The sequence below is a fragment of the Doryrhamphus excisus genome, chromosome 6 (assembly GCF_030265055.1).
Source record: "Doryrhamphus excisus isolate RoL2022-K1 chromosome 6, RoL_Dexc_1.0, whole genome shotgun sequence".
NCBI lineage: Eukaryota > Metazoa > Chordata > Actinopteri > Syngnathiformes > Syngnathidae > Doryrhamphus > Doryrhamphus excisus.
In genome coordinates, this window is record NC_080471.1 from 13,378,212 (window position 1) to 13,405,047 (window position 26,836).

The window sequence follows — 26,836 nt, forward strand, 5'->3', positions numbered from 1 at the left end:
AGTTGAAAAAAACGACTTACGTTTTTTGTTAAAAATCACTGCCCCCAAACTCTGGCATTTTATGCCGTTTTTGGGTGCTTCTGGGGCCCCTGTTGAGTGTGTGTGAGGTTTCCCCCGTTTTTTAAGCATAAAAGTGCTTTAGAAGCAAGTTGAAAAAAACAGAATAAAACGACATACTAACCCCTTACGTTTTTTGTCAAAAATCACCAAATTCAAACACTGGCATTTTATGCCGTTTTTGGGTGCTTCTGGGGCCCCTTTTGAGTGTGTGTGAGGTTTCCTCCATTTTGTTAAGCATAAAAGTGCTTTAAAAGCAAGTTGAAAAAAACAGAATAAAACGACATACTAACCCCTTACGTTTTTTGTCAAAAATCACCAAATTCAAACACTGGCATTTTATGCCGTTTTTGGGTGCTTCTGGGGCCCCTTTTGAGTGTGTGTGAGGTTTCCTCCATTTTGTTAAGCATAAAAGTGCTTTAAAAGCAAGTTGAAAAAAACAGAATAAAACGACATACTAACCCCTTACGTTTTTTGTCAAAAATCACCGCCCCCAAACTCTGGCATTTTATTCCATTTTTGGGTGCTTCTGGGGCCCCTTTTGAGTGTGTGTGAGGTTTCCCCCTTGTTTTAAGCATAAAAGTGCTTTAAAAGCAAGTTGAAAAAAACAGAAAAAAACGACTTACGTTTTTTGTTAAAAATCACTGCCCCCAAACTCTGGCATTTTATGCCGTTTTTGGGTGCTTCTGGGGCCCCTGTTGAGTGTGTGTGAGGTTTCCCCCGTTTTTTAAGCATAAAAGTGCTTTAGAAGCAAGTTGAAAAAAACAGAAAAAACTACATACTAACCCCTTACGTTTTTTGTCAAAAATCACCAAATTCAAACACTGGCATTTTATGCCATTTTTGGGTACTTCTGGGGCCCCTTTTGAGTGTGTGTGAGGTCTCACCCGTTTTTTTAAGCATAAAAGTGCTTTAGAAGCAAGTTGAAAAAAACGACATACTAACCCCTTACGTTTTTTGTCAAAAATCACCAATTTCAAACACTGGCATTTTCTGCCATTTTTGGGTGCTTCTGGGGCCCCTTTTGAGTGTGTGTGAGGTTTCCACTATTTTTTTGACCAGAAAAGTACATTAGAAGCAAGTTGAAAAAAAAAAAAAAAACACATGCTAACCCCTTATGATTTTTGTCAAAAATCACCGCCCTCAAAAATCAAAATTTTCTGCCGTTTTTGGGTGCTTCTCAGGCCTCTGTTGAGCATGTGTGAGGTTTCCTCTGTTTTTTACCAGAAAAGTGCATTAGAAGCAAGTTGAAAAAAAAATAAAAAACACATGCTAACCCCTTGTGATTTTGGTTAAAAATCACCGCGCTCAAACACCGCCATTTTATGCCGTTTTTGGGTGCTTCTGGGGCCCCTGTTGAGTGTATGTGAGGTGTTTTTTGACCAGAAAAGTGCATTAGAAGCAAGTTGAACCCTCCCCCAAAAAAACGACATGCTAACCGCTTATCATTTTTGTCAAAAATCACCATTTTCTGACGGTGTACAATTTAAACTAACAAATCAACAAAAAGCTAAAGAAAAACAAAACAGACATCTGTGTTCTATTGCAGTCAATGGCATGTTTAATTCAGAGCTGATCAGTTTAAATACAATATTCCGTTACGACGTCGTCTTTTCCTAGCTCATCAACACATTTCATGACAAACAATTTGAATACAGTTTGCAGAATTGAACAGGCAAGACATGGAGTCATATTGCTGGCATCTAAAGTTCAAATCTCAATGCATGCAGCCACAACATACAAACGTATTATTATGTAGTATTATTCTTTGAAACAAAAAGTCACCATAAATAGACATTTTACATCGGACTATATCAAATATATGATGCTCTTTTCAAAATAGAACTTTCTACAAAGCCAGTACAAATGGAATTTAGGAAATAACTCTCCCATATATAGTAGTACCGTATGTCTTATTTACAGGAAATATAGAAAGTGACATCATCATGACCTGACATGAATTCTACTTTACCACCCCGTATGGTTGGACTTGAGCATGCTTAAAAGAAGATTCACACATGTTTAGGGCTGGAAGGGGACAGAATCCTATTTTTCGGTGCAGAACAGAAACAGGAAGTGTAACTGCTTTGCCATGTCGTCAACACAGTGCAGCCTTTAGCGGGGAGGAGTCATAGATAGCAGTTATGCCAAGGAGAAGCAAGACCTCGAAAGCACTATTCTGTCATTAAATGAGCCTTGCGATACATAATAAATGAGTAAGATGAAAGCTGCGTGCAGGAATTGGTCAGTAAAGACGGGGAACATTCCTGTATGCAAAATGACCTTAAAACCGAGCTATACGTATCGAACCGTGATTGTGGTGTACCGCTAACATGTGGATTTTTAGCATCTTCAATGCACAAAATGTATAAAAGTTAAATTTTCTTGTCAGGGGAAAAGAATGTTCCAAAACGCCAGTAAACAGTAGCCTTCCACAGAAGAACAATATGTCCACCTTTATGGAAGTGTAATACAGATCTATCTGGTTTGTTTGTCTAAAGCAGCTTTTTTTTTTTTTTTTTTTTTTTTTAAAACGCTGAGTCGCCACTAAACAAGTGAATGCAGACTTTCAGCATTCTCCCCAGTTATGTACCTGCAATAATTACAATTGTTAACAACGACACAGCACACTTAAGCGAGCCATTTAACCCCTACTTGCTCTGTCAGAACTTTGTCAAGCGTGAAATTAGAGCCCGGAGTAAGAGAAGTCTTAATAGTTGGTGCAAGGCATTAAAAGCTTCCATCGGGCCACAGAGTTGCTGAGATATATATATATATTTTTTTTGCACACATATATACACACACAAAATATTGTGCCCAGAGAGCAGACAAAATTCATCAAAGAACATCATGCTGATTTTGGGACGGTTGATCAGTGACAATTATTTTTGGGATTGGGAGTTGAAGATGAGACAATAATGGCAAGAAGGAAGTGGAACAGCCTGGAGCTAAAGTGAAACATCCTCACACATACGAGTACTGGGGTGTAACGGTACATTTAGATGTAACCAGCAAGTCATTCAGAAGATCCAATGGAAAAGAGCTTTAGGAGAGACCTAAAGAGGAGTACCTCGTGATAGGAACATCACCTGCCTGATGGTGAAGGAGCCTGACAAGGTGTCAAAAGTTGAGAAGTTCCGACAATGTCTCATCTGAACTTCTCAACTCATCTCAACCGACAGTTTAGACTCGAGTTTAGACTCAAAGCCGGGGCCAAGGCGTTGACGGTGTCCAGTCTGGGGGACTTAGGATCTCATGGGGTCTCATTAAGCTGGAACCGTCAAGGTTTGTGAGTTTGAAGCTTCCAGCATGAGATGAGTGAGACTCAGCAACTCCAAATCTGAGGTTATGGTAGTCAGCTGGAAAAGTGTAGATTGCACCCTTCCAGTTAGGAGTAGTGGTCTTGACACCAGGTGGAGGAGTTCAAGTATCAGAGGGGGAATCAGTGTAGCGTCTAAGCTAATGTGGTCACTCTACCGGACTGTCATGGTGAAGACCGAGCAGAGCCAGAAGGCAAAGCTCCTACCGTCACCTATGGTCATGAGAACATGGATACAATTTCCTCTGCAGGGTGGTTCATCCAGGAGGAGCTCAGATTAAAGCCCCTGCTCCTCGACATTTGAGGTGGTTCGGACATCCAGTCCAGATACCTCCTGGATACCTCCCTGCTGTCCCCTCGAAACTGGACCCAGATAAGCGTAAAAAAATGGATGGATTGAATAGAAGAAATTAATGTCAACAAACTGCAAAAAAAATATCCTGTCTATTTGTGTTGCGTTTAGGTTCCCTACCTGTACTGAAAATTAACTGAACCATGACATTAAACATCTCTGTGTGGAGTTTGCATGCGTGGGTTTTCTCCGGGTACTCCGGTTTCCTCCCACATTCCAAAAACATGCTAGGTTAATTGGTGACTCCAAATTGTCCATAGGTATGAATGTGAGTGTGAATGGTTGTTTGTCTATATGTGCCCTGTGATTGGCTGGCGACCAGTCCAGGGTGTACCCCGCCTCGCCCAAAGACAGCTGGTATAGGCTCCAGCACCCCCGCGACCCTCGTGAGGAAAAAGCGGTAGAAAATGAATGAATGAATGAATGACATTAAACCTCAGTGATTATGGTGGACCGTTACACCCCTAATACATACATCTACATCATGCAGAGTTGGGTGTTTTGTTCGCCTCATCATCTCTGACAATTACAACATTATTATATAGAGCAGAGCTGGTGATGGGTAAAGTCTGCCGTCTTTTGCATTTATTGCATTTTGGGGCAAAAAAAAACAAAACATGTTTACGATCCATCAAAGAATATGTACATTTCAGTGCATTAAATGCATGTATATTTTCTCACAATAGTTAACCAAGCAAATCAATAAATAACGATTAAAATTTAAAAAAATCTGGTGCACACAAAAGGCTAAAATAGAGATACTATTCACATAGGAGGAGTGGCAGTGTCCTCATGTCCTCAGCCCGTCGTCATGGCAGCATCCTCAGCCTCCTCGCTGTGTGTGTGTGTGCACGCGTCATGTCGTACCTCCCCCAGGCCTCTTAACACTTGGGGCTCCATCACATTGAGAAGATTCCAGTTGAGTCAACAGACAAGGACGGGAGACAAGCTCTCAGGCTGACGTCCGTCTCTTTTTAAAAGTGGCCGCCCCACCCCAGTCAACATCGGACGAGCGCCCTCAACAAGCTAGTCATCATTAGCAGCACGGCGGCGGCTGCAGTGACGGTCAAGATGGAGTTCCAACCTAGCTCACTCCCCTGGGGGAAGACAGGGAAAGAACCGTTTAAGTGACATAAAGAACACTGTTGATGTTTTTCTCCTAAACAATCAAATCCATTTGTACAATTTTAGCGTTTTAACGTTAAACTCAGTTTTGAATGACATCATTATTGAAGTATTCAATCAACAATATGTTTAATATTATGGTCTTTGCTGTAGTGTACAACCACACTGCATCAAAGGGGTACCGCTACCCCAAACATTTTTTGGGAATTCAGACTTCAACCAATATTTTCAGCACAAACTTGAAACTTTAATAGCAATTTTCTTTAGCTTTTGTGTTTTTGTTTGTGATGCCAACAAAAAGGGTACCAGTGCTGGCTAACAAAAAAACAAAAATAATGTGATGGTAACCATAGACCCAGAAATTGAACTTGATAACTTGAAATGCGGGCTCAATGTATCCAACACTTTTTACAACAGCGCTTTCTGTTTCCCAGCATGCTTTGCTGTACTGTTGTTGGAAATGGTTGTAGGTCACATGTTTAGAGTTATCATAGTTGTTATTGTTTTGTTAGTTGTTACCAACTTAATATATTGCTCTGTGATGTTTTAGCATTTTCTTTAAAGGGGACCTATTATGCTCATTTTTCAACCCTTTGTATTGAGTTACGGACTCCTGTAGAGCAGCTACACACAATAACCCGCACAGAAAACTTTCTAGATCTTCCAGAATATGGTGGATGTGGTCTGCCGTCGTTTTCAAACGGGAATCCACAAACCTCTCAATGGTCGAGAGGAATCATAATCTGATTTTCTGTTATGGTATAAAAGTTCCCATATGGTACACATTAAGTGAGGGACAGGAAGTGAGCTCAGCTCTGTAAATAAAAGCAGCTTTGGCATCATTTAACATGACAATACAACATTGTAACGACATGTATAGGTCAGAAAAGTGGAAAAAGCAAAATAGGTCCCCTTTAAACCAAATAAAGTCTACTTATTTTTAAAATGTTAGCGCCCTCAAGTAACCCATGCAAACTTTTATAAGGAACAGAATTGAGAATTGTTAGGACCGGAATCATTCCAATTGAAATTGAAACGATGCATAGAAGATGACCAAAAACTGAACTAAACAAAATATGGACTTTTGTACATCGAGGACAAAACATTGGAAAAAATGAGTGATAGCTACACCAAAGGTGTAGAAGCTCTCAGAAGTGTGGAGGTAAAAGTCCCTCATTTCTGGTGCAGCACTTTGAGGAGTGAAAGTTCTTTACCAAAATCCGTATATTAGAAAGAACCCTCAGTGTGAGTTGTACACCACTGCAAGTTCCAACCACAATAACAACATTACCAGTATTAATACCACTCATAAAAACTGTCTTGACAGCAGCATTTTTATTGTTTAATATATTCCATTTCATTTGTATGCAGACTACAAAACAGGGCTGATCACTGATAACAAGCGCATTCTTTTAAAAAATCAATAAGGTTCTCGCTTTGACAAAATGAAAAAAGGTTGTGTTGTGCTTTGACAAACTGCCCACCCGGTCCTTATCCCGCTTCCTTTTAGACCCCACCCACCCCAAATACAAACAGATACATAATAAATAAACAAAAGAAGATGATTCTTACTTTCAGTGGCATCAAACCATGCAGATAACTGAAAATAAATCCATCCTTTTGGGATCAATAAAGCCAATGCTGAAGTAGAAGTGCATGGCAGAGTACCCCTGGAAGCAATCCTTCTAATGTACGTGTCTGCATGGAGATAAGCTCCTCCCATACCTTGCTCTCTGGGACGCCAGCTCCGACAACCAGCACCAGACCACAGCCACTATTACAATCATTCCTATGAAGGGGATGGAGAGAACAGGGTGCTCAGACGGATGGATGAATCTCTGAGGAGGGAATAAAACAAACACAAGGACCATGGAGATGATGGGAATGAGTGCATGGATGAAATGATGCAAATAATAAATAAAAAAAATGAAGACACAAATAGGTGTGAGGACCACAATGGGACTTAAATCCCAATGTCAAAACATAATGTCAGAAAACAGAAATAAACGGGGTTGGGTGTTATGGAGCCACTGATTAAAATATACATTGAGGTTGCCAGAAAAGCCTCTATCCTCATTGCTAAAATTATTAATAATAATCCCTCCCCCTGGCTGAGCGGTCATGGACATTCATAGAATAAGGACAGCAGCTGAGACAGGTACGGGTAGACAGTTTGACACAACACAAAAGACATCTCGTCACAGATGTTGCAGACAAAACACACCTATGGAACATAGCTTGAACCCCTTTATCCCATACAGCCATCAGCTAAAAACACAGACAAAAGCATCGACCCACTGAATGGATGTGGTATGTTGCCATTATTCAATGACTCAAGTGAAGCAAAATCCATCTTGAAGTTTGCGTCTAAATGCTGACAACGCAAAGACAGTGACCTTGAACTGTGCAGGTCTGTGAGTGAAAACGCAAATAAAACCATGTTCTCATATTTTCCAGATTTATATTAGGTTATAATCTCACTCTAAATATGAGTTACAATGTTTTGCATCGAGGGTGTGATGTTACTATGTCAAATTTCAATATCATCTTTGTTATGATACATTGCTACAGTTCATATTGTTTTGTTGCTTGTCACTTACTGGTAATAGTATGGTTTATGTCATATTGTTTGGTTTTTTTTTACTTTATAATACCACATAATAATGTGCAGAGGTGGAAACAAGTCTCAAGTCTTTAATCGCAAGTCAAGTCTCAAGTAAAGATGACAAAGTCCAAGTCAGGTCTCAAGTCAAGTCACAAGCTTGCCATTTTCCAGTCTTTATAAGTCATAAAAGTAAAATAAAATTTTAACAATATAACAATCTATAAGATTTTATTAATACAATTTGAATTGCATTCAATCACATATTAATGATGACAATAGTTGAATATTTGAATGGGCACATATTTGACTCAACACATTGGCTGAAAATCTCTATTGTATTCTCTTATAGTATTGAAGTCATCAAGGTAAGAGTATACTTATAGAGCACAATTCGTACACAAGCTAATAACAGGTGCTTTACATAAAAAAAGGTAAACATGATAGGAATCATGCTATGAAACATAAAATCATAGTAGTCCTGACTCTTACTTAGTCAGGACTACTTATATTTAAAACACGGATATTCGTTTCTAACAAGTATCCGACTCAAGCTGCAGCATTGTGGGTGCACTGCAGCTGTTTTACTGTTTACTAGCCTGCTGGGGACAACAGTATGGATTATTCTCTCTAAATCTGGTTTAGACACTGTTTTTTGGCAATGTTTTTTTCGGTGGTAAAAAGCTGATGGTGTTATTGATTTTACGTTGCTGGTAAAGTTCAGATCTGACTCCAATATTAATCCTAGATTTCTAACCTGATGGTTAGGTTTTAAATAAAGAGTCCCAAGGTGACTAATAACACTTTCTCTTTGTTTCTGTGGGCCACAGAGGATGATTTCAGTTTTGTGAGTTTAGCAGAAGAAAGATGTTTTGCATCTACACACTGATCTGCTTGATGGCGTCACAAAGTAAATCCGCAGGACCACGTTCACCTGCCGAAAGTGACATGTACAGTACATGTGAGTGTCATCTGCATAGCTGTAGTAGGACACATTGCAGCTGCATATTAGCCGGCCTAAAGGGAGCATGTACAGATTGAACAATAAGGGTCCAAGGATTGACTCCTGAGGAACCCCACAGGTCAGAGCCATTTGGTCTGATACACAGTTACCAATTCCAACAAAGTAGTAGAAGTCCAGAGTCACTGATGTCAAAGTTCAAGTTGAGTCCAAAGTCATCAAAATTGTGACTCGAGTCCAAGGTGGGAGACTCGAGTCCACACCTCTGCCAATGTGGTTAATGTGTCACTCTTTATTGTGTCCCCTTTCCATTCCATTGTGTTGCTATGTTACATTACATTGCATTACATGGTTAAATCACATCTTATACTACATTTTTATGTTGTAGTGTAAACTGCTTCTCCTCACATTAACGTTTTTTTGTCCACAAGCAATATTGAGCTAGCACAATATTCTAAAAACAGTGTTATTTTATAGCAGATTCTAATGTTGCCAGTTGAATCTCATACTTTCAATGGGCTGATGATTTAATTTGGGACACAAATAAGTTAAATGATGCAGAAATAACAGTGAATTTAATATTATGGCTTAGTGTTAATATTTGTGTCCAATATAATGCACATCTAAAACTTATTGTTCTGGAAAAACAGTGCAGCAGTATTGATACTCTTTTCGGCAAGCTCGGTTAATTAACACAACAAATTATCCTTGCATAATTGTAAAGCATGACGATGCATTGCAATTGTTTCTACTGGAGCCAACATAAGCCCACATTGGCACAGCACACACCCCTTTGTTAATGTTCTACTGAAGATTTAATGTTTATTGTGCAGTGTGTTCTAAAGCGTTGCTGTCTTATAGAGATTAGAACACAGACACAACGGTGGTCGTAAGGCATGTCCCTGTTATAAAAAGTCACAGCAGGCCACGCCGGTTAGAAACATCAACCACCACCACAGCATGAAACACACACACACAACAGACAGGAGATACAGTAGGTGTGATGTAGATTTGTTAGTTGACGGGTAGTAAAGAAATTCATTTTAAGACAGAAAAATGTAAAGACAAAACACAGCTTGTTGCTAGGCAGAATTTAAGCCCAACTGGCTTATAGTTGAATGGCGTGAATGCGCCTTGTCCATTGACGGTCAGGAACAGGAAGTCAGACAGGCACACACTAAGGCAATGACTGCGTGGTTTCAACATGCTACAGTCAACTTGTTTCATTCACTTCATTTGATCCCAATATTAGCCTTAATATTAGCCTTAATACTAATAATTGTCAGCATGTTCAGTTACAGTATGATTTTTCTCTTGTTGTGTTGTTAGCCTTACATTGTTTGTAAACTACAATCTGTTGCAATGTTGTTATATAACATTATTACTTTAGGTTTGTACTTAATATCGTTATTGTTACCTTCATGTACCTATGTTAGTTAATCATGTCTACATGCAACACTGTAAAGCGTGTATGTTGGGTTTGTACTTCCTGGATATTATGTTACTTTGTTTGTGTTACGTTACAGTAAGATTATTAAATCCAATTTGAATACTCCATACTAATGGAGTTGCATTACATTATGTTTGTACTGTATATTATGTTATGTTGTGCCATTGTGTTGAGTTACATTACCTCACGTTACTTTATTACATCACATTTTTGTATTGCATTCTAATCTTGCTGTTGTTACGTTACATTAAGTGTGTATTTTACTTTCTTACTTTGTTACATTGCATTACACCGTGTTGTGTAAAATGCTTTTACTCCCAAAAACATAATTTGCATGTAAACAAGAGACACTTTTATGCGCTAGGATCAGTTTTAATAACAATGGTTTATCACTCAGGGATTGGACCGAGCGTGACCGAACGTGGCTTACCTGAGCCCCACCAGACAACTTCTCCAGTTCTTCCTTGCAGCGTTGAAGCTCCTCCTCCAGCTCGTTCCTCTCCCTCTGACTTATGTCATACAGCTCTTGCAGCTGCTGGAGCTCCTGCTTCAGTCCGTCACACTGGAGCAAAACACAAGTTGGCCTTGACCACCACTGCTCCAAGTTAGTCAGAATGTACGTATATATGTATGTTGCCTCACCTCTCTCTGAACCTGCGAGGCCTTCTCCTCCGCCTGCTTCAGCTGGTCCCTCAGTGAGAAGACCTCACCGATGCCGCCGTTCCAGCCGGTTGGCGTCATGGGCTTGCCATCGAAGGAGATGTTCTTCTGAATGGAGGCATCCACCAAGCGGCAGTTCTCTGACTGGGCCATGGTCATGTAGCTCTCCGTCATGATGTCGTCTGTGCCGGTCTCAGTGCCCTCTCCAGCATCCTCCTCTTTCAGTGACAAGTACACACTGGAGCTGTGTGGACAGCGCCAAAGAGTTGGCTTCAATTTGGTGCAAAATTTAATATTACGTTTATTGTACCATATTTTGCTGCCTTGGAGTATGAACTGTGTGGTATGGTACACAATGGAGAAAATGTGAGTCTTCAAGCTTATAAATAATGGCATCTTGTGAAGAGATTAGCCTGGGTGTTGCTATTGCATCGTTTTCATGTGACATATCTGTTATTTGACTGCTAGCTAATGAATGTGACACACTCACACCCAACTGCCTCCAATCAAGTACCCGTTCCTATTGACTCTTCGGTGCAGAAACTCAGTATTGATGTATGTATGTAACCCTACTCATTGGTTCTATCTGTTCTTTCAAACCATGCTAGGTCTTCAGCACCAATGCTCAATCCCTGACCTAGTGTTACGACAACATCACAACAGGTGGCCGGTGTCGAGGGTCTCCAGTATCCTGGCTAAGCACAGCTGACGAGTGAGGCGGGCGGGCGGGCGGGTAAGCGGTCGTTGACCTCTCACCATGTTCTCTGTCTCCAAAGCAGCTGCAGCTTCTCTGAGAGACGCTGGTTGTCCTCCTTCAGGCTCTGGCACTCATCCCTCAGTGTGCGGCACTCCTCCTTCAGCAGGTCCACGTCACCTGGTCGAGGGAGGACAGAAGAAGTCAAAGTGGAAGGGTTCTTTACACCAAAGTTAGAAACCCGCTGTTGATGTTTTCATGGATTAAACAAGATTTAAGTGTATTCCCTCAGTGTCCACCCTTGAGCCCAGTGGTGACATCATGTCATATAAACACACTCAACTTCCTCCCCCCCTCTTGACTTAATGGGCCTGCTATCTTAATTGTGCACACTCCCTTGACACAGCAATCACACTTACTTATTAAACAACCTAAATGATTTATGTAACGTTGGGATGCTAATTCGACGTGACGACCTGCTTTTAAACCTTCACAGCAGCAATAGCGGTTTTGTGTTTCCTTTAGCAGACTATAGTTGTTTTTTTTTTTTACATCAGTCCAATGTGTATTGGAAGTGTGTGCTCCAAAATAGAGAGTCTAAAGGTGCTTTTAGTCAACCCAATTGGGAACACACCATTTTGTGTCTGTAGCTTATGTTGTGCCACTGAGGAAAAAACAGGAAGCAGAACTGGAGGTAGCAGAGATGAGGATGCTGAGGTTCTCAATGGGAGTGACCGGGATGGATAGGATCAGGAACGAGTACATCAGAGGGACATTACATGTTAGAGGCCTTGGAGATAAAGTCAGAGAGACCAGACTGAGATGGTTTGTGTCTAGAGAAGAGATAGTGAATATATTGGTAGAAGGATGCTGCCCGGTAGGAGGCGTAGAGGAAGACCAAAGAGGAGGTTTATGGATGTAGTAAAGGAGGACATGAGGGTAGTTGGTGTGAGATAGACAGGGTTGGATGCAGGACATTGATTTGCTGTGGCGACCCCTGAAGGGAAAAGCCCAAAGAGAAATAAGAAGAAGAAGCTTTAATGTTAATGAGCTGTGTTTGTCCATGTCTGTTTCAAGAAATGTGCACTTTATCCACCTTTTACATATACACTGTAACTCTTGCACTTGTGTAATAGTTGCCATATACATATCTCATAAAACAAGGAGTGGGACAGGAAGACACAAATAAGCAACTATAGCATAGCTTTGTGAGCTGCAGTGCTAACATTATAGGTACATTTTAACAGCGAGGTTAGCTGAAGAAAAACAAAATGATCAAATACAAGTCCCTTATATGAAGGATATTTAGCAGAGCTTTATTTTAAGACGTGTGGCAAAGCCTGTTTTTTTTTACAAAGTGGTGGACAAAGGCTCACCTAGCTCGGGTTTTGTCAGAGGCGCTATCATATCTCCAACAAAGGAGAGTTTTCCTTTATGATGTTGTGGAAACATGAACTTCTGTTCCTCAAAAGCGACCATATGAGTGCCTCTTCTCTCAAAAAACTGGAGCAACCAAGTGAGGGAGATAAAAGATTTTTTTATGTTCGGATCTAAGGGGAAATATTGCATTACTGATCATTGTAAAAGTCGATTTTGCATAATAGGGAACCTTTAATGTGTATATTCTGGTTTTCTCTAAATTGTCCAAAGGTGTGAATGCAAGTGTGAAGGGTTGTTTATTTACATATTCCCTGTAATTGACTGGTGACCAGTCCAGGGTGTACCCCATTTCTCACCTAAAAGTCAGCTGGGATAGGCTCCAGCTCAAGTTCATGTGTGCAGTACAGACAGAGCTCCAAGCAATGTCCTCCTCCTCACCTTCCCTCCTCTCGGCCTCCCTGCGCTGGCTCTTCATGCTGATCTCTGCCCTTAGCGTGGTGATCTCCAGCTCGTATTCCTGCGTCTCCTCACTGAGGCGCTGCAACTCAGCCCGCCGCCGGCATAGCTCCTCTTGCAGGGAGGCAATGTCGTTCTCCCGCTCAGCTGCCGCCTCCTCGGCGGCCTGCTGGAGCAGGAGCACCTCCTCCTGGGCCACTCGCAGCTCCTCCTGCGCCTCGGCCAGCTCGCTCTCCTTTTCCTCCTCCAGGCTGTCCATCTCCTCCTGCACTGAGCGCAGCTGGGCTGTAGGGTGTACAAAAAATGCATGCACTGTAAGTATGTGTGTACTAGTTTCAATATAATAGTACTAATATCAATATTGAATATTTTCTATCAAGTACAATAATAGCAAGACAGTACAATACAAATGCAGCAGCACTGACTGTTTGGCATCAGTTCCTGCAGATGTGTCAACCTCAGTTCGTCAGCTAACATCCTGCAGCCTTTTTTTCAGCACGTAACAATTCATGCATCTCTCATACTTTATTACTATAGTAAAACAGCCACTATAGCTTGGAAAAATTGCCAAAATCCATGGACTGTCAACACGCTCATGCAAACCATCCAAGTACAACATCTTACTGCCAAAGAGATGATCAATTTTGACAATTTAATAGAAAATTCTACAAACTGTTTGTACTATTTTATGTATGGTCTTGAAGAATTTATTCCTTTTCAAAATAAATACTTCATTTAAATCATTCATCAGGTAAGAACATGGCTTGTTGTCCGTATGCAGTAGGCCTCATAATATTTAAAACGTCTTTAGAATGGTGTCATCACTATAATGTCCAATGATAAACATTTATGTTGTTGTTGTTACATATTTAATTATAATTTTTTGCATTTTTTAATTTACATATCTATAGACAGTTGATATCTTACAAACAAAATAGCAAAAAAGAGGAGAAAATGTCATTTAAATATTGAAAAATGCAATTATTCAAATGAGTCATATGGTGTTGTTTTTCTATGATGTGTTCTTATTAAAACTGTAACTTGATTAATTAAATTTCTATCAATATTTATTTTGGATGGATAGTGTAAAACTACTGCCAGTATAAATTTTCAATTAAAAAAATGAATATTTTTTTCACGCTGAATACAACAAGTATCAATCATTCATTCATTTTCTACCGCTTTTCCTCACGAGGGTCGCGGGGGGTGCTGGAGCCTATCCCAGCTGTCTTCGGGCGAGAGGCGGGGTACACCTTGGACTGGTCGCCAGCCAATCACAGGGCACATATAGACAAACAACCATTCACACTCACATTCATACCTATGGACAATTTGGAGTCACCAATTAACCTAGCATGTTTTTGGAATGTGGGAGGAAACCGGAGTACCCGGAGAAAAACCACGCATGCACGGGGAGAACATGCAAACTCCACACAGAGATGGCCGAGGGTGGGAATTGAACCCTGGTCTCCTAGCTGTGAGGTCTGCGCACTAACCACCAGACCGCCGTGCCGCCAAGTATCAATCAATCAAATCAATTTGAAAAAATAAATAACAATACAATAAAAGTAAGAAGCCCAGGAGCAAATGATGTTGTAATGTGTCAGAAGTACTGAATTTCAGTAGTTTTCTGTAAATGTTTATTTTTATTGAGACATTGGTTATGCTACCTTGTAGATTCTGGATCTGACGCGTGAAAGCTTCGGCCTGATGGGCGCTGACCAGACGTTCATCCTCCAACAATCCTGCATGGTGGAGAAGAGGAGGGGAAGTGGGAGAGGGGAGATTTGGGAAATAGAGAGAGATAAGAGGAACATGTCAATTCAGCAGACAGATTGGAAGATGACAACTCGATAAGCTGTTCGCCCTTGAAGCAAAACCGAATGACACAAGCAACTTTTGTGACTCTCTCTCTCTCTCTTTGTGTGTGTATCCATTGATAGAACTGTTACACAACCTGTCCTTTCCCATGAGGATCAATACCACTGTTTGCTGTATGTTAAAGCTAATACAACATTGTTGTTGTTTTTCTAGTCATACAATATATCCAACACATGATGTACTAGTAATAGAAAAGACAATTGACATATAAGTGATCATATTTAATTGTAATTATGACAAATAATTACTTAATTACCCTTGTTATTTTCTTTCAGGGGCGGCACGGCGGTCTAGTGGTTAGCACGCAGACCTCACAGCTAGGAGACCAGGGTTCAATTCCACCCTCGGCCATCTCTGTGTTTTCTCCGGATACTCCGGTTTCCTCCCACATTCAAAAACATGCTAGGTTAATTGGCGACTCCAAATTGTCCATAGGTATGAATGTGAGTGTGAATGGTTGTTTGTCTATATGTGCCCTGTGATTGGCTGGCGACCAGTCCAGGGTGTACCTCGCCTCTTGCCCAAAGACAGCTGGGATAGGCTCCTGCACCCTCGTGAGGAAAAAGCGGTAGAAAGTGAATGAATGAATTAATTTTCTTTCAGAGTCGCACTATGCCGACTGCGCCTCCATACTTGAAGCGTCATTGGGGCTTTAACCCCCCCATAGCCGGGATAGCTGTCACCTGCATGCAACATGCATCCGATAACATACATGTCCTCCCCATCCCCGAGGAAGCCCAACAGTTGTCAACAGGGAACAGCTGAAGCCCACAGTGGGACGTCTGGAAGCTTCTCTGGAGTTGCACACAGTTGTCTTGAGGAATGCACTTCACTGCAGGCCAGATATAAACAACTGAGCTCAGCACGTCAGAACGCCTTGTCTGTTAGCATGACGCATAGAACTCACGCTGATATCACCGCCAAACACCCAAAAGGCCTTGCCCACTTATAGCTTCCGCCAATACTCATCACCTAAATACAGTCAATGATGTCATGGACAACGTACTGTATATATGTTTATTTACTCTAATGTCTACATTTGTGTTGAAGAATTGTTGCACACAATTATACACAAAAGATGTGTTTTTATGTGGGGAATTTATGGAGCGTCGCCCACTTAAGTGAAATGATCATTCCCATTAGCAAATGTAGACCAATATGCTGAAAGTTTTTTCCATGGTCGAATCTCGTGATTGCATGGATACTTGTTGCTAGGCAGAATTCATGTGCGCTGTAACAATAGGCCAACAAAAATTGCATACATGCTAGTTTGGATGACAAATCAGGAACTGACAATTGCACACTTATGGCTGCAAATATTAAATTCTATATTTTCTGATGGAATTGATGAGAATACATACAAAAAATGTTACATTTCTGGTTAGCCAGTAATTGTGATATAAAAAAGGAAGTAAAATACACAATCGTGCATAATCTTGGTTTTCTATCAACACATTTATACACATTTTGTTGGCTATAATGGGATGCATTGAGCATCTCATGCACACTAAAAACAAACAAACAGCACCATCTTGTGGGCCACTGCCCCTGGATACCGTATAGAAGTGGACCCTCCAAAGTCAATTGTAATTTCAAACCAATTACTCCATTGAATATTATGTGTACATATATTGTATGTACATACTGTATGTACATATATTGTATGAACTGTATATTTCATTCCCCGCTCGAGCATCTCTGTGTGGAGTTTGCATGTTCTCCTCGGGTACTCCGGTTTCCTCCCACATTCCAAAAACATGTGTAACCCACATAGAAGTTAGGCATCCTTGGAAAATAATGAAAATATATTTTATAATAAAATTATTAAACATTTATATAATATAAAAATATTCCCCGGTCTTTTATAACGTCTGTGAATGCAACCCAGTCACATGACGGAAGACGTTCCGTCTTCCGCTTGCGCTGCGTCTCAGCCAATCAGGTTCGCCCGGGCCGCAATCAAATACACCGGTGCGCTCTCCCTCACACACACTGGGGAGGAGACGCTGCTAACACGGTTAGTCTCGAACAAACTACTTCAACTTATATATATATTGTTGATCGTTCTCTAAAACTTTGTGCATTATAAAACTTGTAGAAGCCGCGTACCGTCGCTGCAGACATCTGGGTTCTAGCGGGGACTGAATTACGAGGGGAATTGGTGAGTCTGAATGCTATTGTTGTGTGTGTGGTTAGCTTATGTAGCGTTAGCATATCAATGCGATCGGCAACAACCTTCGCCGCTGTAATGCGATTCATTGTTATGCTAACCCCCAAAACGATAATCAAACTTTTTAACTTGATTTGGCCAAATAGAATTAACTGTTTAAATAGTGAGCCACTGCTTTTGATTACTGTGTCTTCTGTGATATTACTGCACCTCAACCTCCCTAGAGCCGAGCATAGATCTTCTGAGCTAGTCCATACTTCTATTTAATTAATCTTTACCTTTTCTTGCATTTCTCATATGTGCTACATAGAGAAAAAAGTGGCGAGCTAGCCAGGAGGTTTTGGTACAGTAAATATTGTTGCATTCAGTCTCACCAACCAAACGAACAATATGGACATCTTTGAGTCGTTGGGAATTAAAATACCAAATGCAGTTTTAGTGGGTGGTGATCCAGAAATAGCTGTTGAGGAAGTTGAAGATTTTTTGCATCAGTATGGTGATTTAGGTGAAAGTGTCACATTAAGCTTACCCGGGAGCGAATATCATAAAATGATTGCAGTTGAATTTAAATCCGGTTCTGCGTTCGAGTTATTAGGTCCCATGTTGCCATACACATTTAAACCTGGTGATAATAAGTATTTAATTCAAAACTTGTCTAAAGTTTATGCCCAGAGTGTTGGGTCCAATAAAACCAAAACTTATTTGGAAGACTTAAAACAAGTGGCTAAATTATCTGGACAAGATCTTGCAGAAGTTTTGAAGGAACTTATGGTCCAAATTAGTAGTGCTGTAACAGAATTACACCCCACAAAAACTGAAGGCTTCGCCGAGGAACAAGAAAACCCACCTGAACACAAAATGGCCGACCATCCACCATCCCACAATATGGCTTCTGCTTCAACTCCATTTACCACCAATCAACCTCCACCCAATATACGTCTATCTGCTGCAGATGTAAACCCACCTGAAGCACATCGATATGTGGTTGAACATGTTTGGAAAAGTGACGACAATTTTCGATTATCTCACCGATTAAGGATGTTTTCTGGGAGAGTTCCTCGTCCACCACACGAAGTGGATTTTGAAACATGGCGTTCTGCAGTGGACCTCATTCTCAAAGACCCAGCTATTTTCGAACTTCAGCGGTCAAGACAGATCTTGGACAGTCTGCTGCCTCCTGCTGCAGATGTGGTGAAACACCTGAGCACAGACCTGCCAGCTGAAGTTTTTATCCAGCATCTGGAATCAGCTTTTGGAACAGTTCAAGATGGGGAGGAACTGTTCATGAAATTCATGGACACTCTACAAGACGCGGGTGAGAAGCCGTCCACTTACTTACAGCGACTTCAAGTGGCCCTCACATTGGCTGTAAAACGTGGCGGAGCCAAACCCAGTGAAATGAACAGACACCTGCTAAGCCAGTTTTGTCGAGGTTGCTGGGATAATACCCTCATTACAGAGCTCCAGCTAAAACAATGCAAAGTCAACCCACCTTCTTTTGCAGAACTGCTGCTTTTATTAAGAACTGAAGAAGATCGCGAGGCCAGTAAAACTCAGCGGATGAAACACCATCTCGGAACATCCAAGCAGAGAGTTTCGGCTCAAGCACAGTTTGCAGCCGAAGAGGAAAAGGGGGTTAGCACTGCATTAGCTGCTCTCACGAAGCAGATGGCTGCAATGCAGCAGCAATTGGATGCTCTTACTGCCTCCCAGCTTCATCAGTCCAGTGCTCAAAGAGTCCCACCTGTTCATAAGCCTTTCCAGAAATCCCGAACATCCCCAACTTCCAGCCCAAAGCCTGGATTTTGCTATCGCTGCGGGGAAGATGGCCATATTCGACCCCAGTGCCACAATGCTCCCAACCAGACATTGGTAAACACGAAGCGCAAACAGTTCAACGAACGGAAAGAAAAGTGGCAGAGACGTTACCCTTCCTCTCAACCCCCTTTAAACTAAGCTCAGTTCCTGTTGGGGGACACACAGGAACTGCGCAGGACCCACACTGTCCCGCAGAGAAGAGGAAGAGGAGAAACGTTCATTGTGCAGACCTACAGACCAGTCCAGGGCCAACAACAAAGCTGCCCTGTGGGCTGATTGGATCGAAGTGCACAGCGGAAGTAGACATTGAAGGGCATACCCACCAGTGCTTGCTTGATACCGGGTCGCAGGTAACCACAATTCCTGTGTCCGTTTATAATGCTTACCTTCATGAACAACAAATCCAGCCAATTAATGATTTACTGCATGTTGAAGGTGCCGCTGGTCAAGACGTCCCTTACCTGGGCTATGTGAAGATTTCTGTCAAGTTCCCCAAATAATTCATTGGCTATGACATGAACATTGAAACGCTCGCTCTCGTGGTCCCAGATCCTCATCAAAATGTTCCAGCAACTGTCCTCATTGGGATGAACACCTTAGAGCCACTCTACGAACAGTACATTGGCGAACACTCCAGTTTCCAGCCAAGTGCACATGGCTATCGAGCCGTTCTGAAGACACTGCAGTTGTCACATCAGCAGAAAGACCATGGCAACATTGGAGTTGTAAGACTTCTTAGCAAGACACCCGTGCGTGTTCCGGCCGGCCGCACAGTTGTAATCGAGGGCTCTGCTAAAGGTTCCACTCCACCCCACTGCCAAAGTGTCCTTTTACAACACCCTGTTTCCACTCTCCCTGGTGGTCTCTGTGTCAGCAGCTGTTTAATAACACTTCCAGCTCGTCCTCCATATAAAGTGCCCGTCGTCATCACTAATGACTCAGAGCAAGACACTTTTATTCCACCTTTCAGTGTTATTGCAGAGCTGGAGTCCTACCATGCCATTCTGTCAGAACATCATGTGACTCAGCCATCCGTTCAGAAACCGTCATCCACCCTGAATCTCAACTTTGGCGATTCTCCACTTACGTCTGAGTGGAAGAAGCGGGTCACAGACAAGCTCAATGGTATTTCGGAGGTTTTCTCACAACATGACCTCGATTTTGGCTGCACCTCTGCTGTCAAGCACACCATACCACTCCATGACCATACGCCATTCAAGCAAAGAGCCCGGCCAATCCACCCACAGGATTACGAAGCTGTACGCCGCCATCTACGTGAGCTTCTGGAGGCCGGGGTAATCCAGGAATCGTCATCTCCCTTTGCTTCTCCTGTTGTGGTTGTTCGTAAAAAGAACGGAGACATCAGATTGTGCATAGACTATCGGAAGCTAAATCTTCAAACAATAAAAGATGCATACCCACTGCCAAATCTCGAAGAATCATTTTCAGCTCTTTCCGGTTCCAGATGGTTCTCAGTTCTCGACTTGAAGTCCGGTTATTATCAGATCGAAATGGCTGATGCAGACAAACCGAAGACTGCCTTTGTAACTCCCCTGGGCTTTTGGGAGTTTAGCCGGATGCCCCAAGGTGTAACAAACGCGCCGAGCACGTTCCAACGCCTAATGGAACGCTGCATGGGTGATCTTCATCTTCGAGAAGTGTTGGTTTTCTTGGATGATTTGATCATATTCTCTGACACCTTGGAGGAACACGAGCGCCGACTTCTGAGAGTGCTGCACCGGTTAAAAGAATATGGGCTGAAGCTATCCCCTGAAAAATGTCGATTCTTCCAGAAATCTGTACGCTACCTGGGCCACATTGTATCTGAGAGCGGTGTTCAAACAGACCCAGAGAAAGTCGAGACCCTAAAAACCTGGCCAATTCCCACTACACTGAAACAGCTTCGCTCATTCCTGGGTTTCGCGGGATATTACCGCAGATTCATCAAGAACTACTCTGTTATAGCCAAACCACTCAACGACCTCACAAGAGGATATGCACCTGTACGTAAAGCCAAAGCGCCACGAACCGGTAAACCGCCAGTCTACAGTCCGACTCAACCATTCGGAGAGAGATGGTCCACTCACTGCCAGACTGCTTTTGAAACGCTGATCAAGAAACTAACCACTGCTCCAGTGCTCGGGTTCGCCGATCCCTCACATCCATACATCCTTCACATTGATGCGAGCGTGACGGGACTCGGAGCTGCCCTGTACCAGGAACAAGAAGGCCAATTGCGGGTCATTGCCTACGCGAGCCGTGGACTTTCTCAAAGTGAGAGTCACTACCCAGCCCACAAGCTTGAGTTTCTCGCCCTCAAATGGAGCGTCACGGAGAAATTCCACGATTACTTGTATGGAGGGGAGTTCACAGTGGTTACCGACAGCAACCCGCTGACCTACATCCTTACCTCAGCAAAGTTGGATGCAGCTGGGCATCGCTGGTTGGCTGCCTTGTCCACGTATTCATTCAAACTCCTATACCGGGCTGGCCGACAAAACATCGACGCCGATGCGCTGTCTCGTCGACCACATCTCTGCACCAGCAACGATTTCCCGAAAGATCAGGAACTTGTCCAGCAGTTCGTTTCTCGCCACACCACTGAATCTGACACAGTTCCAGAGGAAGTCATTAGAGCCATCTGCCAAAATCATCTGGTAAAAACCACCCATCCAGATGACAGCGGTCAGGTGGGCTTCACTCTTGCTGAGTCCCTGTCAATGACACCTGAAACACTTCCTGAACCCTACAGCTCGGAAGGCCACCACCAACTGCCCATCATTCCTCCTCTCGATGTAAAGGAAAAGCAGCATGCTGACCCCTGCATACGAGAATTAATCTATCAGCTTGAGACTGGAGAAAAGGTTCCGCCGACCGCAAGAGCAGAGCTTTCGGAATTACCGCTGCTGCTCCGGGAGTGGTCAAAGCTGGAGGTCCGGGATGGAATCTTGTACCGGAGGAGGCGAGACAACGGAAATCTCTCGTATCAGTTAATTCTTCCGGAAGAACTGCGTCCACTCGTACTAAAGCATCTTCATGACGACATGGGCCACATGGGGATTGAACGCACCCTCGATCTCGTTCGTACAAGATTTTTCTGGCCAAAGATGGCAGTCGACGTGGAGCAGAAAATCAAAACCTGTGGCCGCTGTGTTCGACGAAAGGCATTGCCTGAGAGAGCTGCACCGCTCGTCAGTATCAGAACATCTCGTCCATTAGAGCTTATCTGCATGGATTTCCTAAGTCTAGAACCTGACTCCAGCAACACACGGGATATTCTGGTCCTAACAGATCATTTCACAAAATTCGCCGTCGCCGTTCCAACACCGAACCAAAAGGCCAAAACAGTTGCCAAAGCGCTCTGGGAAAACTTCATTATTTTCTATGGAATTCCTGAAAGGATTCATACTGATCAAGGTCAGGATTTCGAGTCCAAGCTGATAAAGGAACTATGTGACGTTGCTGGAATACAGAAAAGCAGAACGACACCGTACCATCCGAGGGGGAATCCGGTAGAGAGGTTTAACCGGACGCTGCTGGCGATGCTGGGAACCTTGGAGCAAAAACAGAAAAGCAAATGGAAGGAACATGTCAAGCCGCTAGTTCATGCATATAATTGCACTAAAAATGAGGTCACAGGGTTCAGCCCCTATGAGCTAATGTTTGGTCGGACACCACGGTTACCTGTAGACCTTGCTTTTAATCTCCCTGTGCGTGAAACTCAGAACACAAACCATTCAAACTATGTCAAAGCGCTGAAATCAAGGTTGGGAGAGAGTTTTCGGATTGCTTCTAAAAATGCTGAGAAAACTGCTGACCGGAACAAGGCCCGGTTCGATCGCCGTATTATCCCTTCTGCACTCGAACCTGGGGACAGGGTACTTGTGAGGAATGTCCGTCTTCGGGGAAAACACAAATTATCCGACAAATGGGAACCAGAAGTCCACGTTGTTGTCCATCGAGCTGGTAATCTCCCAGTTTATAAAATCAAACCCGAGAGCGGTAACGGACCAACAAGGACACTCCATCGGGACCTTCTACTCCCCTGCGGGTTCCTGAATGACAATGATTCCCAGTCTGCTGACAACTCACCTATCCGAAGGCCCAGAACTCGGCAGCAGAGCCACAATCTCGATAATTCCACCGAACCTGCTGAAGAAGACTATGAGAATATGGTTTCTTACATTCAGTGCCCACCTCCTGTGCGTTTTACTGTGGAGGGAGAATATCAACTTCCTATTCCCGTTCAATCCGCAGAGAAGGAAACTGAATGTACATCCTTGCCTGATTGTCCAGATGAACCTGGGAACCGAACAGAACAGACACCTTCTCCATCCAACAGTTCACTTCCAGTAAGTGAGCCGGGCGGTGAAGACTCTGAATTCCATGAAGACTTACCTGAACCTACTGCAAATGTTGAACCTGCTGACGTTGAACCTGCTGAAACTGAAAATGAAAATCTTAATGACTTACCTGATCTATCTACTAACCTACCAATAACTGAATCTGAAATATTTATCGAAGATCCTTCTGAAGCCGCATCCATTACTGTTGAACCCTCGAATGGCTTAGACGTTGCTGACCCTGTTAGACGTTCACAACGCCAGAGAGTACCACCAAAAAGGCTCACTTATCCCACTCGTGGTAATCCCGTAATTGCTATGGTCCAAACTATGTTACAAAGTTTATCTGACAGTTTGTTACCCAGTCATTATTAACCGTTGTCCATAAATTTATCATGCATCGGGACGTGCACGAATTAAGGCGGGGAGGATGTAACCCACATAGAAGTTAGGCATCCTTGGAAAATAATGAAAATATATTTTATAATAAAATTATTAAACATTTATATAATATAAAAATATTCCCCGGTCTTTTATAACGTCTGTGAATGCAACCCAGTCACATGACGGAAGACGTTCCGTCTTCCGCTTGCGCTGCGTCTCAGCCAATCAGGTTCGCCCGGGCCGCAATCAAATACACCGGTGCGCTCTCCCTCACACACACTGGGGAGGAGACGCTGCTAACACGGTTAGTCTCGAACAAACTACTTCAACTTATATATATATTGTTGATCGTTCTCTAAAACTTTGTGCATTATAAAACTTGTAGAAGCCGCGTACCGTCGCTGCAGACATCTGGGTTCTAGCGGGGACTGAATTACGAGGGGAATTGGTGAGTCTGAATGCTATTGTTGTGTGTGTGGTTAGCTTATGTAGCGTTAGCATATCAATGCGATCGGCAACAACCTTCGCCGCTGTAATGCGATTCATTGTTATGCTAACCCCCAAAACGATAATCAAACTTTTTAACTTGATTTGGCCAAATAGAATTAACTGTTTAAATAGTGAGCCACTGCTTTTGATTACTGTGTCTTCTGTGATATTACTGCACCTCAACCTCCCTAGAGCCGAGCATAGATCTTCTGAGCTAGTCCATACTTCTATTTAATTAATCTTTACCTTTTCTTGCATTTCTCATATGTGCTACACATGCTAGGTTAATTGGTGACTCCAAATTGTCCATAGGTATGAATGTGAGTGTGAATGGTGTGTTTGTCTATACGTGCCCTGTGATTGGCTGGCGACCAGTCCAGAGTGTACCCTGCCTCTCGCCTGAAGACAGCTGGGATAGGCTCCAGCATGCCCACGACCCACGTGAGGATAAGCGGTACAGAAAACGGATGGATGTATATTGAATTGATCCGTTCCAGGGTCAAGCTGTGGCTGTCATAAACCATCCATCTATTTTCTATGCCACTTATTCTCACTAGGGTTGCTGGGGCCTATCCCAGGTGATTTTGGGCGAGAGGCAGAGTAGAACCTGGACTGAGGTCATAAATTGTGCATTAAATGCACAGACATTCTTAATAGCAACATACAAGTGTAAAAAGTAACATAAACTGAAAAAATGTTGACATCTTGTGTGACATGCAGACGCCACGCATTATTGAATTTTGTTCAAGGGGTATTATCACAAAAAAATGGGGTTGGACCACAAATGTTACCAGTTTTAAGGCAATACAATCCATTGTTGGAAAGGAAATGCTTCTCCCATTGAAATGAATGCATATTGCATTGATCTGTTCCAGGGTCAAGCCGTGGCCATCTTAAGATGTTGATTAATTATACATGCAATTTTTAACAGATATTTTGACTCCAACTTACTAGCTTTACTAGCATTCAAGAAAACATTTGTCCAGTTGAAATGAATGTTAGCAAACTGTAATGTTTTCAGTAACATTTAACCTCTCATACAAGCTTGAATGCACTAGAGCTCGAGGGTCCACTGTCAAACGCTTAGAAAGATAAACAGCGCCATCTAGACTGGATGTTGTGTATAACATGCATGGCGTCTCACCTTGAAGCTCCAAAAAGCTCTCCTGATGCTTGCTGGACGTCTCCTTGGCGTCCTCCAACTCCAGCAGCAGCTGCAGCACCTGGCCCTTCAGTTCCTCCAGCTCCTGCTCTTCCGTCAGCTTCTTCTCTTCATCTTCGACTCCTTCTTCCTTCAGCTTCTTCTCCTCTTCCTCATCCCGAGCTCTCTCCTGCTCCATGTCCTCCTTCTCGTTGTTCTCTTCCAGGACGCCTCGTTCCTTGGCGGTGATGTGCTCCAAGTCGGGGCCGCTGTCTGCTTTCAGCTCGCTTAGATCATCTGAAGAGCACATGAAAGTGATGAGCGTCTGATGGAGGGAGAGCTCACAGGTGACAGAGCCTCCTTTCATTCAGTCCAGCTTTGGATTCAGCCCCCATTGTCTTGCTTCTTCTTTTTAAATCAATAGCACCCTCTTGTGATTAAAGACACTTTTGTGCTGAGGCCTAGATTTGAATATTCAAAGTGGTTGCCACCTTTTCATCATTTGGCTGGAGCGGAGATGTTTGACAGAATGGAGCCGAGAAGGATGCAGCAAAGACAACTTTGTTGTGAGTCATTGGTATACACAGACACACGTTATTTTAATAGCTAGAGAACTAAGACTTTTTACCCCCTCATTACCCAAACTCCCCTCTGCAGCCTGAGTCATAATATTAGCCCAGCAGGTGGTGTAAGTGAGCTGACAATGCAGAGAAAGGGAGAGGGGGTGCAGAGTTGACTGTGAGTCACCATTCAGCAATGCATCTCTCAGTGAATAATAACACATGCCTCCATTCATAGACCACATATGACAAACACAACCAAAATGTAGATGCATGAAGACGATTCAATCGAACGTAACATCACAAGCCGCTAAGGAAAAACAAAAGGTAAAGACCTGATTTTCAGCCAGGGGGAAAGAGCTTGCATCAGTAGGCATTGAATTAGAAGCAACAAGAGTGTCATTTAAAAGGAGAATATATTGTGTGTTGGCTGCCAGGGGCAACAAAGTTTCCAACCACAACAATTAGCAATCAAGCTAGACTCATATATAGCCAGTGGTGGTTGTAAATTGTTGTGTTTACAAATGTTTGGGGTTTTTTTTCAGTTAAAAAACTGCAGTTGTCCTTCATTACATTGAAGTTTGAACATCACGTCCACATCGTGATTTTCCAAACACAAATTAACAAATGATCGCTGTTTCATGGTTGACAACAGCCTATTATTAGTATTATTAGCAAATATTTGTTCAAATTAAATTAATTTAATTTAATTAATTAACATTTTCAAGCATAAAAATAGCTAAAGGAACCAAAATACAAATACAATATTAGCCATTAAGACCACCAACTTGTGGATGTAGTATTCCACAGTGGTCACTCGGTGTCATTAATTATTCGGTGAGACCACCACCGAAGCACCAACCAGCTTTTATTGCAGGTATAACTTATCTCACAACAGGCACAATAATAATAACATCATAACAATACCCATAATAATCCCCGTAATAATAAGCTACTGTTATGACCATATGCCACAACAAGGAAAAACTCAACT

General features: G+C 42.5%; 1 protein-coding gene across 6 annotated transcripts in view; it reads right to left on the reverse strand.

The window, feature by feature from the left end:
• Positions 1-1,312: 1,312 nt before the first annotated feature.
• LOC131130995 (coiled-coil domain-containing protein 136-like) overlaps positions 1,313-26,836 on the reverse strand; it is a 46,624-nt gene continuing 21,100 nt past the window's right edge. For 2 of the 6 annotated variants that reach the window (XM_058075234.1, XM_058075233.1), the window contains 8 exons: positions 25,286-25,579; positions 14,727-14,801; positions 13,039-13,341; positions 11,283-11,400; positions 10,509-10,770; positions 10,297-10,428; positions 6,579-6,691; positions 1,316-4,825 (listed from right to left, as the gene is read on the reverse strand). In XM_058075234.1, the coding sequence (XP_057931217.1) occupies positions 4,813-4,825; positions 6,579-6,691; positions 10,297-10,428; positions 10,509-10,770; positions 11,283-11,400; positions 13,039-13,341; positions 14,727-14,801; positions 25,286-25,579 (1,310 nt within the window). In that variant the 3' untranslated portion in view covers positions 1,316-4,812. Of the gene's footprint in view, positions 4,826-6,578; positions 6,692-10,296; positions 10,429-10,508; positions 10,771-11,282; positions 11,401-13,038; positions 13,342-14,726; positions 14,802-25,285; positions 25,580-26,836 lie in introns of all 6 variants that reach the window. The other 4 variants (XM_058075237.1, XM_058075235.1, XR_009130132.1 and 1 more) reach the window with 4 other exon arrangements.